At 39.6% G+C, this 16,322-nt stretch overlaps 1 protein-coding gene across 9 annotated transcripts in view; it reads left to right on the forward strand.

Moving 5' to 3' along the window:
- DMD (dystrophin) overlaps positions 1-16,322 on the forward strand; it is a 2,142,101-nt gene that overhangs the window by 1,806,104 nt on the left and 319,675 nt on the right. For all 9 annotated transcript variants that reach the window (XM_062183372.1, XM_062183374.1, XM_062183379.1 and 6 more), the window contains one exon: positions 7,371-7,517. In XM_062183372.1, coding sequence (XP_062039356.1) covers positions 7,371-7,517 — 147 coding nt within the window. The remainder of the gene's footprint in view (positions 1-7,370; positions 7,518-16,322) is intronic.

Raw genomic sequence — 16,322 nt, forward strand, 5'->3', positions numbered from 1 at the left:
ACTCGCTAGTGAATTAATTGATTCTGCAGAGTTTTCTCAGGGACCAGCTGATGCTGAGCTTCAGTCAAAGCCACACATCTACTTAGCTTTCTTGCTCTGTTTCTTTCACTCCCTTTATCTTAAGAATGCTAAGACACTGTTTCTCTGATACCTAGCCAAGGCACTAAGTATCTAAAACAAAAACTGAACCTACATCCTGGGCACCACACTGGACAGGGAACCAACCAGAGTATAAAGCCAAGAATTAGAGCTAACAGTGGATGTCTCTGAGCCTGGTGCATTTCATGAAAGTCTTGCCTACACTTCATCTTGTGTTTCTTTTTGAATGTAGTTCATTCCCCCAGGATTTTTTTTTAAAACATTCCAGTAGGCCTATGATGCCGTGGGCAAAGCAAGATATAGATTTGATTCTCCTGGCCCCATCAGGATGATAGGGCCCCTGAGCCCTGCGGAAGCTGCAAGGAAAGCTGGCTGTGCCTGCTCCAATTCCCAGATAACCAGATTCCGTGAGGGCTTCCCTGCACCACATGTAAGAGCCTCAGTATAAGTCCTAATGACCTGTATGTGCAGGGCGTAATTTGTTTCATCCTCTTTAGCTTCTAAGGACTAACCTAGCATTTTTCCAGGGTCTTGGTTTGCAAGCATTTGTTCAGTCAAGTTTCCTAGTAGAGAGAGTTGCAGTTAATCACGAGTTCATTTCTTAAGCAGTATTTATTGTGTAAATTTCTCTGCACAGTGTATATAGCCCGAAAATGACACTTCATTCTCAGACCCTACTACTTTTGCATGCCTAGGAATATAGAACCTCTATAAATTAGCAGGTTAGGATTTCAGGAAGAAAATTCAATACCCCTAGGAAAGGAATATTTTCAGACTCTCAGTTATATATAAATAAAGCTCGCTCTCTCTCTCTCTCTCTCTCTTTCTATATATATATATATATATATATACACACATACATACATCTGTCTCTCTCTTTATAAATAAACTCATAAATGACAAATCTGGCAGAACTAATTTGAGCATCCCCAGAATCTCCTCTCCCTCTTTGCGTGTACACACTAGAGTGAGTAGAGGCAACTCCTGCTGTGGCCTTTCTTGGATTATCCTAGAATTCCACAATCGACCCCCTACTTTCTCTGCATCTACTACACGTGCGTCTTGCTTCACTTTACTCCTAATCCAGTTTAGAGTCCACGGTTCAGTTTTCAATCACATTCTGGATAAAATCAAAACCCCCTCACTCCTAAGGGTTTGTGCAAGAATCATCTGACAAAACCCCAAACCTGGATCAACTTCTTTATCCACGCTTACATGGATCGTTGTTGGAGAAAGTGAGGAATTGGGGCAGATTGGTTCTGCTAAGAAATGTTGATTCCAGCTTCAAAGTGGACCCTCAACAGTGTCTGCCAATCTCACTGCATTGCTTAGGTTAAGTCCTGTCACAGTATCTATTACAACTGATTCATATGTTCACACTTTCCCTTAATTCATATTCGCAATCGTTGCACACTACACTAGCTCTGTTGCCTCCTAATTCACAGAAGAAATAGAGACCTTCATTGTAGAATTCCCTCAACAAATTCTTGAATCTTCCCAACTAACTTTCTGTGCCTTACAGTAGGGATAGTCTCTTAAATATCATGTCAAAATTTCTAGACACTCAAAAATAATATTACCAGGGTGAGCTCAGATCCTATATGGGATGCCTGGGTTCAAGTCCCACCTCTGTTTCAGTCCAACTTCCTGCTAATGTGTACCTTGGGAGGCAGCAGGTGATGGAAGAAGGGGTTGGGTCCCTGCTACTCATGTGAGAGACCTGGATTGAGCTCCAGACTCCTGGCTTCAGCTTGGCCCAGCCCCAGTCATTACAGGCATTTGGGAAGTAAACCTACAGATGGAAGTGCATTTCTGTGTGTGTGTGTGTGTTTGCCTTTCAAATAATAAATAATTGATTTAAAATAATAATATTCTCTTGTTCAAAGATAATTCCTTTCTTTTGTTGCCAAAGTAGTTGATGACAATAATCATAAATACATATTTGAACAAATCGTTAACTACATAAACAAAGATTTGACAAGCAATTTAATTTTATAAAAAGAAAAAAAAAACCTTGACATATCAAACATATATATCATTCTAAATCAGTACTTTTCTATCTATAATCAGCCAACATTTAATGAAGTGAAAATTCTGCCTGCATGAAACTAGTCATAATAAAATTAGCCTTGGTTTGCTCTTTCATGGAGAACATATTCCAGATGTTTAAGTGATTCAAAGAAAATCCACAGTATAACGGCTCCCTTCGATGTTTTCTCACTGCTTCCAAGCTAGAATAAAACCTAATGAAATCCTAGTGTCATTTAAACAGCAGATCATGTTGCTCAGAGCTAACTTTACTTTTTGACATTTTTTGTATAATGTTTAAGAATTTAAACATAAGTTATGCTTGGGATATTGAAATCTCTAATATTCGAAACCTAGTCAAACGAAGTAGCATCCATTTACCTGACAAAGCACCTGTGTTCACCCTTCCTGTGTGTTTTGTGATTGAGTGTTTAGGGGACCTTAGTCCTATTACACGTGGTTCTAAGCCCTGACAGCCTGCAGCGCTGAGCCTTCTCTGGGTGCTTTGGAGATGCCACCAGAACATAGGTCAAATGCCAACGTCAACACTGACTTGAGCCCTCTATGTTCTCCTTTTTCTTTTCATTGTTACTACTGTCATTATCTCCTGACACATCCTCATATGCTTAGTAGCCTCATCATGATTTCTAGTTCCCTAAATTCCTTCAGTCTGCTTAGTCCCATCAAGAAGCCCCCCAAAGTGAAACTTTGCCCCAAATTTTCTCCGTATCAGCCGGCCTCTCTGCAATCAAATCTTCCAGTATCAGATACTTAATAGAAATGTAGGCATTCAAATAAAATCAAACTTTGACTTTTTCTCTTGGTAGCAGTAGTGGTGGAGTAAAATAATAGTAGTACTAAAAACTCTCTTCCAATTTAATTAGGAACAATAGTTCAACAGTTAATTGAAAAGTCAGTTCAATGAGAGGATCATACAAATATTTCTTAAGCATTTTATTTTAACTTAAGATAGTCACCAATATTTTAGTGTTGTATGAAGTCTTTGAGTATTCATTGATTGGAGTTCTCCATAAGTCAAACTAATAATGTAAATATTTTGAATTCCGTTCCTTTAACGTCAAGTGAGCCCAACAGGAAACATGAAAAGCAGTCTGAATACAGAATCCTTCTAAATCATTAGGGTTGTTTTCCTAATCTTTTACACTACTCTACATCTACTTGAACAATATTTATTTTCTTTCTCTCTTTGAAACAACTTTGCAGTGTATTTGATGTGATTTATGAAGAAATAAAACCTTTGTTTCTCCTTATATTAATAAGTCTTTCCTCAGAAAATAATCTCTAAATTATATAATAGCGATACCAACTGGCAACATCAGATAGAGAATATGTACTTAACTAATGGTTTTAATACACACACAATTGACAGCCTAATTAATGAAAGAAGAAGAACCACACATACTTACCGATACCTTGGGCTTTTCATTGTGAGCCTGTTAAGAGGCTCTGCTCAGTCTCCAGAGGGAATGAGGACTGACTGATCTGGTGAGTCTGAAGCAATTCAGAGGACTTCGACTCATTGCTGGTTGGGAGTGAAAAAGAAGCCACAAGATGACATGACAGTGTAGAGTTAGGGAGAAAAGTAAAGTAAGTGAAGGAACAGGGGTCAGACTTGTACTGCATCAGTCAAGTGCTTGAGACCTCCGCATCCCATGTCAGAATGCCTGGGTGTGCTCCCGGCCCCACTGCTGCCCCAGGTTCCTGCTCATACATACCCTGAGAGGTAGGAGATGATGGCTTAAGTATTTGTGTCCCTGCCACCCATGTGGGCGACCCAGATGGAGTTCTGGGATCCTGACTGTGGACCTGGCTGTTGTTCCCCCCACACCCCCCTCTCCATTTCAAATAAAATGAAAATGTTTAAAAAGACAAAAAAGGAGAATAGCAGTTAATTATGAATCCTGGAACTTATCTTTTAATTCTCTAAACATGGATGCAGGATTAAAATCTGTGCCTAGAACTTTGGGGGAACAAAGCGAAAATCCAAACATTCTAATAAGTGACATTTATCTTGTGTATTATGTAGCCTAAGAGGGGCTGAAATCTGGATATAACTTCCCCTGGATGGATACTTAACTCAACGGCTGCATGCCTTGCTGGGGACAAGAGATGATTAGCACGAAGGGCTCACCTGCAGCATTGAAAGCTGCTGCCTGCTCTCCTGTTTACTGTGCCCTTTCACATAATAATTGTTTGTGGTTACCAGAAATGAATGTTATTATCTAGAAGAGAATGGTTCCATTTTGTAATCATTGTCTTTTTCTAGGTATCCTCAATGACCTTTTTCTTAAATCTGTTTTTTGAACCTGTTAGTCAAAACAAAATGATTAGGAATCATTTCCTTTTAGAGAGATGAATACAGAGTTGTGGATTTTAACCACTTCACTCCATGGGAACTTATTCTGATGCTTTCCAAAACTTTTGTTTTTTATTTTATTTACTAGAGAGAAAGAGAGAGAGGGAGAGAGAGAGACAGATCTACCACCTACTACTTTACTCCCCAGATGCCCAGGAGCCAGGAACTCAATCCAGGTCTCCCTTATGGGTAGCATGGACCCAACTATTTGAGAAATCACCTATTGCCTCTCAGGTTGCACATTAATATGAAGTTTGAATTAGAAACAGAGGTGGGACTCAATTACAGGCATTCCAATATGGAATGGAGATAGCCCAAGTAGTGTCTTAACTGCTAGACCAAACACTTATCCCCTGATTCTTTTAATCTGTGTGATTAGTCATAAGGAAATGAAATAATATTTACTATTAACCTCTATTAGATTTTCTTAGTTTTAGACTGATTCACTGATGTTCCATGGACATGATATTGAGTAAAGATGGGAGTATCACATGTGAATTTTTTTTGATGTGTGTGCTCATAAGGGCTTTCTTATTTTTTTATTAGTATGTAATTTGCATACCATAAAATTCATCCTTTATCTATACAATTCAGTGGTATTTAATATATTCACAAGGTTTTAAACCATCCCCACTAGTGCCAGAGGATTTTTATCACCCCAGAAGGAACCCTATAATTGTATCACATAATCTTTTGCCTTTTTATTCATTTCTTTGAGAGGCAAAGTGAGAGAGAAATAGAGAAAGAGAGAGAGAGAAACCAACTCCCATATACTGTTTCATTCCCCAAATATACGCAGTGTCTGGGGCTGGGACAGGTTGAAGCCAGGATCCAGGAGTTTGATCCATGTTTTTCACGTGGATTGCAGGAACTCAACCACATGAGACATCATTGCTGCTTCACAGGTGTCTGTATTAGCAGGGATCTAGAGTCAGGAGTGAGAGCTGGGAATCAAACCCAGGTACTTAACCCAGACATTTTAACCAGCATCTTAACTGGTCAAACACTTGCCCCTAATATAATGGTTTTAACGACCACTTTTTAAAATTGTAAGTGTAGCAGAGTGATTATCACAATGCTGTGTATTACCCTAGAACTTTTTAAAAGTCCTAGACTCCATATGCTGCATTTTAGTGAAGGGATACTCAGGCTGATGTGAGAGGATAATGACATTTTTGGTTTAAATATATACAGTGGCTTCCATTTGGAGTGAGAGAGAACATGAGATTTATAAATGAGGTCAGTGTAAACAATGGTTTAATCAACATACTGAACCCGACAGAGAAATAACACCTGCCCAGATCGAGCAAGGCAAGACAGCACGTACAGTCAAGTAAGTGATGCTGTCCTTGTGCACAGACATCCCATTACACAAACTGTTCTCCTAAGTGAGGAAATTTGTCCCTTCGAAATTGCTCAGTGGAACATTGGGACATCATGCATCATGTTAAAGACCCATAAATGCCATCTCGCTAGGGAAGATATGATGCATGGTAATATCCTCCCCATATCTGCATAGGGTTTCTCTGCCTCACAGATTGCAGTGATGCATTGCACCAGAGACTCCTGCTCTCGTGCTTCAGAGACAGCGGAGAAGCCCCCCGGGAGCCTTCTGGAGTCATTGCTACAAGGACTAAAATACCAGCAGTCCAGGAAGTCATTCTTAGGACTCGACAAAATACCCTACTCCCTAAAGGAAACTATTTATTATGTGCGGTTGGTGCAAAGTATGAATGTGATATTTTATGATTCACTGTATCTTTTTATTGTAAATATAAGCATCCATTTCTGGTTGTGAGATGAGTAAAATTTAGAATCTAGCAAGCACTGTATTTTTCCTGTTACCTTGCCAACCCCAAATTTCTTTGAAGAGATCCACTTCAAAAAGTATGTGGGGAAAATGGTATTAAAAAATAACTTTATTTTGTTGCAAGAAATTTGCAATCCATGCATATGAGGGGATCTTTAAAAAGTTCGTGGAAAATGTAGATTATGAAAAAACTATGCATGTGCTTGAAAACATTTGCACCAAAGCAAACTTTCCTTTCTGTTTTTTCCACATTTTGAAGTCCCTGCATATAATGCAGCAATTAAGAATTTGCACTCTGCAGGCAGGCAAACCTGCATATGTGTCGGGCTGCTCAAGTTTTACCCATGGAGCCTTGGCAAGGTTGAACCTTACAAAGTTTGTTTTCTCATGTATAAAATGAGAATTCTCCAATTACCAGCCTCATAGGGTAGTTGTATAGGAATAGAATCATTTCTATTCTATGAATGGGGCTCATCGCAGCATCAGGCACCTAGAAAGTGCTCAGGAAACATTACCTATCATTATTCATTCATTAACAAATGCCCATGGCCATATTACCACCGCACCAGAGTATCTTAGTCCATTTGCACTACCATAACAAAAATATCATGAACTGGATGGATTACAAATCACAGAAATTTGTTTCTCACAGTCAAGGAGATTGGGAAGTGCAAGACGAAGACATGAGCCGACTTGGTGTCTGGCAAAGACTTGTCTCTCACAGGTGGCACCTTTTAGCTGTATCCTTACATGGTGGAAGGGACAAGTGAGTGCTCCGAGGTCCATTTTAGAAGAGTGCTAATCCCAAAACTCACCTCCAAAAAGGCCCCACCTCCTAATTGGGTGTTAAGATTTCTGTGGTGGTTATTATGACTTTGGTTTTCTTAGGATTTCAACACATGAACTTTGGAAGCACACAAACGTGCAGATCAACGCATAGAGCAAATTATCATTGACACTGAACCCAAACAGACTGAAGTATCTTACAGTTCCCAGGTGTCTGCTGCTTTGCTTTAAATGTTCTCATCTGCCACTTTCCTCTTGACTCTCATGCAGGCTCTCCGAGGAGAAATTGCACCTCTCAAAGAGAATGTAAGCCACGTCAATGACCTTGGACGCCAGCTCACCACACTGGACATTCAGCTCTCACCATATAACCTTAGTACTCTGGAAGACCTGAACACCAGATGGAAACTTCTGCAGGTAGGTGCATTATAAACACTGTTGCTCCTTGTTATGATAAAACAATATGCAGACAAGGATTATTTATAAGGAACAATGAAAATAATTTCTTCATTTGATGTTCATGATATTTTCTGAGGATAGGATTGTTTATATTATTTACATAATTAATACAGGGAATAGGATCATGCTCAAGGTCACACTTTCTAGCTGTGTGACCTTATGCAAGTTAATTAACCCTTCTGTGCCTTGGTCTTTCATCTGAAATTGGGATAATAGAATTCTCTCTATACATTATCAGTTTATTCTTAGAGTGAATAAATCAAAATAAATGGAAAGTAGTGGGAAGAGAATCTGCTACATAGTACGCACTATAAATTCTAGCTCTTCACATTATCACGGTTAAAAGTTTCATTAGCATATCCAAGTTTTGGAATGACTTACTAGCTGAAAGACCTTATGGCCAGTGCATCTCTCCGGTTGTCAGTTTCCTTGTTCTCTAACTGGTTACTGTAATTTGGAATGCACTGATTCATACAGAACCAGACTCACGGAAAGATCTCAGATCATGGTGTGGTGTGGTGTGGTGTGGTGCGGTGTGGTTGTAGAGGAGGTGCATATATACATCCCATGTGAAGGATGCTGGTTTTCACTCCAAAGCCCTCAAACTGGTTTGGCCAGAGAATGACAGAACCCTTTTCTCTCCTTTTCCATTCTCACAGCATGCAGAAAGTATGCTTTTGAGTACAGGGAGGAAACTAGGCTTCAAAATATTTGCTTTCAGTGTTTTAATAAAAAAAAAAGAAAGATGATAAACCAGGTTACTTTCCTATTGGCAGCCCATTTAGGGGTGTGATTGAAAATCCTCTTAAAGAATTGCTAGGACCTTAATAAAAACAAGTTCCAAATTCAGGACCTCTTGAGATCTCATGTAACTTAATTCTGGTTGTGATGGATAGTCTTGAAATGTTTGTATGATAGGTTGTTAGTAAGTGGCATTGACTAGGGCAAGGCAGTATAGCTAAGCGATTACATGTCTTTCTATGTCTGTTTGTGCTATAGTACTTGAATACTCTTAAAATCTTATCAGTTTCATGCCTAGTATGATTTTCATTTTAAGCATAAATAAGGAAAGTAATAGATTTCAAAGAAAACCAGTGGCCACATTTGTTCCATTCAAGCCCTCTTGAATTATATTTTAAAATTTCTTTTAGAGAGCCAACAGCCACCTTTGCTTTTACAATATGGTACAGGATTTGTGGCAGCCACATGCATATTTACAAATGAAAATAAAAGTTCATCACTAATGGGAAATGTTTGTAAAAATCATCAATGCTAAGTAATCCATTCTAATTGTACTATTTATTTAGATGTAAAGTGTGAGAAAATATTAATACTTTAATTTTTATTCATTCCTTCAAATAAATAAGGACTTGGTTATAAGTGAAGGAAGTATATGTAAGAAGAAATTGTGTGATATAGTAAAAAGAGCATCAAAATAAATATTAGGGAGCCTAACTTCAAACTTAAGCTCTGCCATTATTTGCCCAGGTTTTGGAGAAAGTCTTTTAACTTCTCTTAGCATCAATTCTCCTCATGTTTAAAACTTACTTATTTGAGAGACACAGCCTTGCCTGGGCCAGCTTGAAACTATATCCTGATCTCTTACCATGGTTTCCAGGGTCTCAAGTACTTGAGCCATCACCTGCTGCATCCCAGGGTGTGCGTTAGGGGGAACTGGACTAAGGAACAGAGCCAGGACTCAAACTCACTCACTCCAGTATGCCTTGTAGACATCACAGTGAGCATCTTAATCCATAGGCCTAACACTGGCCTCCTCCTCTTTTTTAAAGTGAGACAATCTATTCTGTCTAAGGCTATATCCAGTTCAGTCCTATGATTCTAAATCTGGAAATTGGAGGGAAATAAATATAGAATGAATTTTAGTTGAAAACCAATGAAATTGCTTCCTTTATTCCTAGCAACCAGTGTGGCTTGTTAGAACTATGTTTCTCCTTCTATAACTAACTTTAAACCCTTCTTCCCCAAACCCACATAGACACAGATTGTCACATTAAATAGTTAAATCAATTTGTGGTATATGCTGTTATTGCAGCAAATTTCACTTGTTTCTACTTTTGTACATGACCTTAAGGATATGCTTAAAAAGGATTTTTAGCAGAAAGCTGATAAATCTAAAGTTTTGCTCTGCACTTTGTACTTAACTGAGTGGAGTTGATGTCCATTCTTTTTTTTTTTTTTTTTTTTTGACCATAATTCTAACCGCTTTGCCTATTGTAAACATGAGCCCTTGGTCAGAAAGGGAACAAAGCAAGAAATGAGGTTATCATCAAGCAATTTTAACCCCATTCCTGGAACTCCAACTCCTATGTCCTCTCAAGAACACTTTACATTTAAAGAATGTACTTCAGACTAAAGCATGATCCAGCTTCTGTGGCAAGAAACTTGAGCCTGCTGTCATTATGACATCATATTTCTATAAAAGTATAGAATTTAGTCAGCTGCTAAAATCATGATAAAAATCAAGTATGAGTTCATCTGTGCCTCTGCTAAGACAAGGAAAAACAGAAAAACAGAGAGTCGGAGTAGTGGGAAGGCAGATAGAAACCTGAGAAAAAGAGTCTTCAGTTTGAGCCAACGAGAGTAATAGAGGTGGGCATTTGGCATAGCAGTTAAGTCATTGCTTGGGACACCTCTGTCCCATATCATCAGAGTGCTGGGATTCGAGTCCCAGCACAGCTCCCAATTCCAGCTTCCTGTTAATGTGCACCCTAGGAGGCAACAAGAGATGGCTCAAGTAGTTAGGTCCCTGCCACCCACGTGGGAGACCTAGATTGAGATCATGGCTTTGGCCTGACCCAGCCTCGGTTACTACGGGCATTTGGGGAGTAAACCAGCAGATGGGAGTGCATTCTCTCTTTCTCCCCCCCCTTTCAAATAAAATAAAAAATAAATTGTTAAAATTGTGTAATAGAAAGACTGGAATTATGTGCCACCAAGGTATATCTACTTGATATCATAATATCCTGGGTTTAGTTATATGATCCATTAACTGATTCTAAAAGAAAGCCACACTGGTTCTGTAACTGATGTAATATCAATCAAAATGATAGAAATAGATAAGCTATTTAGACTTGATCATCAACAGTAGAGTAAGACTCAGGAAAGAATTTACCCATGCATAGAAATAGTATATATAGAGAGTTTCAAATTTATTTGAATCCACAAATGTGAATGAAAGACACGTTGTTTTGCCTGTTCAAGATTTTCTATGGGCAAAAATTCTCATGCTTGCCTGAGAGTACACACATTGGTGTGGATGTTACCACGTGACTATTGGACAGTGTTTAATTTATGGGATAGGAAACCATCATGCTTTTGTTACAAAGAGTTCTCATATGCATTCTCTCATTTGATCCTTGTGACCGTATGATCAGGATATTATGATTATGATCGCATATTCTCATTATTCCATTTTACAAGGAAGGAAACATTGACACAATCATAGTCATAATTTGTAAGGTAGTGTCACTGAAGATCTAAGTCAGGTCTTCTGAAATATAATTCCCAAACCGTTTTTGTTTCTTCTTCTCAAACTCCAATTAAATTTAGACCCCAGCGAAGTCATACTTTAAGCTATTTAGTCAACACAGTATGAAATACTTTACTTTTTTCATACTTCCTCTCTTCTTTTAATGATGCTCAGATACATTAACTTGGAAAACTTCCTTTTACAAACCAATGGATTAATGAGCCTACTTCAGTGTACCCTTAAAAATCACACTTACAATTGCGAATATAAAATTTGAAAGCATTATCTTTTTCAGTGCCTTTAGAACTCAGCAATCAACCAAAAGCCATTTTAATGAATTAGCTCTTAAAGCAGAACCGATACTAATATTTGATCAAGTAGAAATGAATATCAAATCCCTATGGGAAGAAAGTTCCCATGATGCTAAGCTTTTGTAGCTTTGAAACAAAGCACATACAATGAGTAGTGGGGTCAGGCTCTTTATTCGCCAAGCACAGCGGGGATGGAGGAGAATGGTCTACCATTCTCTATACTCATGAGTAAACCCAGAAATAGCAGCAGAAGCTGCAAATATACTTTAACATAAAGAGTACGTGCCTTCTTGATTGTTGGAACTTATGCAATGTAAGCACTTGAAAGGTTGAATGAGGGCATTTACAAGGATGAAGGTCGTTAAATATGCTGAAGAATAGGATTATGAATTAGATATTTTTAAAAGATTTCCTAAGAGTCTTCAAGAGTCATGTGAATATTGTGGGGTTTTTTTTAAGACTTGTTTATTTCATTTGAAAGACAGAGTTAACAGAGAGGCAGAAGCAGAGGCAGAGAGAGAGAGAGGACTTCTATCTACTGGTTCACTCCCCAAATGGCCCCTATGACCGGAGCTGGGCCATTCCGAAGCCAGGAGTCAGGAGCTTCATCTGGGTCTCCCGCATGGGTGCAAGGACCCAAGCACTTGGGCCATCTTCGGCTGCTTTACCAGGCACATTAGCAGGGAGCTGGATAGGAAGTGGAGCAGCCAGGACTCAAACAGGCATCCATGTGGGATGCCAGCACTGCAGGTGGTGGCTTCACCCACTATGCCACAGCGCCCGCCCCGTGGATATTGTTCTACATCTGCATACCTCTGTGGGAACTTTGTGTCACAGAGAACTAGGCCCTCATCTTCTGGACACTTTATTACTGCTTTCATTCTTTCCTCCTTCTTTCACTCATTCAGCAGTGATTGGACTTCTGTGCACCAAATAGATACTGTAATTTTTCTGTTTGGCCAAAGATATACTGACCAAAACCCCCTTAAGATTGCATATGCAGTGTTGAGAAAAGCACGATTAGTGGCAGGCATTGGGTACAGCAATCCAAACACTGCTTGGGATGCCTGCATCTGGCATCAGATGCCTGGGTTTGAGTCCCAGCTCTGCTCCAGATTCCAGCTTCCTGCTACTGGGCACTCTAGGAGGAACTGGGTTCCAGCTCAGATACCTCGGTCCCTGCCACCCACACGGAAGACCCAGACTGAGTTCAGGGCTCCTGGCTTCCGCCTGGCCCAGCCCCAGCTGTTACAGGCATTTGGGGAGTGAGCCAGTGGATGGGGGAATCTGTCTTTCTTTGTCTCTGCTTTCAAATAAATACAAATTAAGAGAAACATCACAGGTGGGTTTTCTTGTATTACTGCCATGATGGTGTCCTTACCCTCTGCCCTTCTCCAGGTTTAAATAAAATATATATGTGGTATTACACCCCTGATACTACGAAAGCCTGTCTTCTCAGATCTCTGGTTTGGTCTACATGGTCATGTTAGTAAGATTTGTGAGAGGAGATGAGATCCTATTGAGTTGGTCAATATGAACATTTGTCTGGCTTCACTTCAAAAACACTGAACAATTATTTTTAATTTAAAAGCTAAAAATCCCAGCAGAGCAGCTCATGCTTTTCCCTTTGGAGACAGGTTTTCTAAGTAGGTCTTCTAGCAGTGTATGTTTGTCCTTGTCATCACTGGGCACAGGATTTGATCCTTTAAATGTGGTAACATATTTTGAACATTTCCCTTACTTTCCTCTTTTTTTTTTAATGATCCTCTACTAATTGCTTTGCATTATGGGCTTCCTTCTAGGCAAGGAGCCTAGGTGAGCTGCACCATCTGCTCTTACAAATAAAGTGGGCCTATTACTACCTGGGGGTAAAGAGAGGACATCCAACAGCCTTCCCTTCAGTTGCACTGAGGGTTGGCTCTACTGCCATCTTCCTGGCATGTCCTTGCTTGACATTTCCTTTAACAACACCTAAAATGAGTCTGCTTGTAGTTAGACATAGAACTCAGAGGGAGAAGGTGAGTCTGAGGCCATTCTCCTAGACAAGAGACTTTCATGAGCATCAGAATCATCTGGAAGGCTTATTAAAACACAGATCACTGGGCCCTGCCTTCAGAGTTTCTGACGCAGTATATTGCATTTCTAACAAGTGACACTGACATGACTGACTCAGAGCCCACGTGTTGAGACCCATTGCCCTACTTTAAGCACTTGTCAGGTACCGTCAGGCTTAAAAGGTTAAGAAAACATGGGACTTCTGTAAGAGGGGTTCAGACTCCGATTGGGACAATGAAGTATAATATCATGCAGAAAACTTTGTCATAGATGAGTCTTATAGTGCTACAGAAACATGGAGACCCAAGTGCTTAACTTTTCCTGAAGGCAAAAAAAGGTAAAGGGACATTTGGAGGATGGAGAGAAACTTTTAGTAGATGCACAGTAATGCAATGTGCTGTTGTATGAATTTATATGTACTGTATTTCAGATCACATTGTCAAGAACTGTGCTGTCCAATGTGATAGCTACATGTGGCTGTTGAGCCCTTGGATAAAGCTAGTTCAAATTCAGATGTGTTATAAGTGTAATATACAGAGGCATGCTGTTAGCACAGGGATGCCCACATCCCACACTGGAGTGCCTGGGTTTAGGTTTAGAACCACTTCTGGTTCTACTTGCTAATCTATACTGTGGGAGACAGCAGATGATAGTTTAAGTGATAGGGTCCCTGCCACCCACATGGAAGACCTAAATGTAGTTCTTGGCTCTTGGCTTGACCTGGCCCAGCCCTGGCTGTTAGGGACATTTGGGGGAGTGAACCAGCATATGGAAGATCTCTGTCTCTGGTTCTCACTCTGTCTCTCTGCCTTTCAGATTTAGAAAAAAATATTAAAGAATGTAAAGTTTATTTTTAATATAATACACAAATCAGATTTCAAAGATTAGTACAAAAAGTATGAAATATCCCAATAATATTTATATATTGATTATATGTTGAAATCATAGTTTTTCTATATTTGGTTAAGTAAAATATGTTATATTGAATTTCACTCATTTATTTTTATTATTATTCAAACTTGGCTATTTTTCTTGAAAATGAATGAAAGGAGCCTGTTGCTTTAATTAAAACAACTGACAGTATTTATTTCTTTTTACTTTTTTAAATGTGTCTACTAGAATAGTTTGAATCATATAGGTAGCTCTCATTATATTTCTATCAGATAGCACTGGTATAGAACATAGTTTTTCAAACGTGGCATGGGTAAAAATCACTGGCCCAGCTTGTTAAACCATCCCTAGAGACTGGGTAGATATTCGTTAAGACCTGTAATGCTACATTTCTGTCAAGCTCCCAGAAGCTGCTGCTTACCTGTGACCACATATGGAAATTACTTCTCAAACTACAGAGTCTACAAATAGGTCTAAAGTATATATTTTTGCATCAAGCCTTGTCTTTGCTTGAATAGAAAATCATCTCAACCATATACCACTGTTTTCCTAAGTAATTGTGCTACTAAAGTCATACAAATTTTTATCATCTCTCACTTTTTCCCAATTAATAGATACTAACTCCTTGTAGCATGTGGGGATCTTTCAATTTTTGGAATATGAATAAGGGAACCACGTAACTAAAAAATTAGAAGCTACCCCTCCCAAAATATTGCAGTAGCACATAGGAAAAAAAACTACTCTAACATATCCTTTTTATTATTTTAAAATATATTATTCTTGTTGCATTTTAAGTTTATTTTTGTTTATTTAAAAGGCAGAGAGAGGCCAGCGCCGTGGCTCAACAGGCTAATCCTCCGCCTTGCGGCGCCGGCACACCGGGTTCTAGTCCCGGTCGGGGCACCGATCCTGTCCCGGTTGCCCCTCTTCCAGGCCAGCTCTCTGCTGTGGCCAGGGAGTGCAGTGGAGGATGGCCCAAGTGTTTGGGCTCTGCACCCCATGGGAGACCAGGATAAGCACCTGGCTCCTGCCATCGGAACAGCGCGGTGCGCCGGCCGCAGCGCGCTACCGCGGCGGCCATTGGAGGGTGAATCAACGGCAAGGGAGGACCTTTCTCTCTGTCTGTCTCTCTCTCTCACTGTCCACTCTGCCTGTCAAAAATAAATAAATAAATAAATAAAAGGCAGAGAGAGAGAGAGAGAGAGAGAGAGAGAGAGAGAAGGATTGAACTCTCACATCTGTTGGTTCACTCCCCAAAATGCTTAATAACAGCTGGGCCTAAGCCACGCCAAAGCCAGGGACCTGGAATTGCATCTCCACCTGGGTCTGGGATGCAGGCTTAACTTTCTGTGCCTAAGTGCCCACCCTCTGCTCTAACATATTGCAAACTATAGATTGCTTTTTAAAAAGATTTCATCTACAAATGTAGCCTGATGTGCCCACTGGCAGGCGTTATTAAAAAGCTGAAGGTATAGGAAATGAGAAGAATAAAGAGGAAAACAAACTATTTGTTTTTGAAAAGGTTAAGTCACAGAAGGATTTGTTGATATTAGGAATAGAATTACCTGTGGGAAAAGGACAATTAAGTTCTAGGAAACCATCTCTTCAGTAAGAAGAGAACAATCATTTCTGCTTAACCTCAACGGTTAAAAAAACAAAATAAAAACGGAAGTGAACAGGCCCTGTAGAGAATGGAAAGATGTAAATCTAAGGGCCCAGGATGGTGACAGCCCATGGATTGCACTGAGGCCAAAGTGCACTGTCAAGCTTAAGAACATTTGGTTTCCAATATTTTTACAGCTGCTGGTATTTTTCTCAGGAGGAATGAGAGTTTATTCACATAACCTTCAAGGTAATGTGGCCCAAATATTCCAAAGTCTGTCCTCACCCGGAACGAAGAATGGCCTTGTTTTCAAGGACAGTTTCTACTTTTTTTATTCCAAGAAAGACATCAGGACATGCAGGACTAGCGAGACAAAAGTGAATGATGTAGACAGTATGACAGAAAAAAATTAC

This window comes from Lepus europaeus, chromosome X, assembly GCF_033115175.1.
Source record: "Lepus europaeus isolate LE1 chromosome X, mLepTim1.pri, whole genome shotgun sequence".
Lineage (NCBI taxonomy): Eukaryota > Metazoa > Chordata > Mammalia > Lagomorpha > Leporidae > Lepus > Lepus europaeus.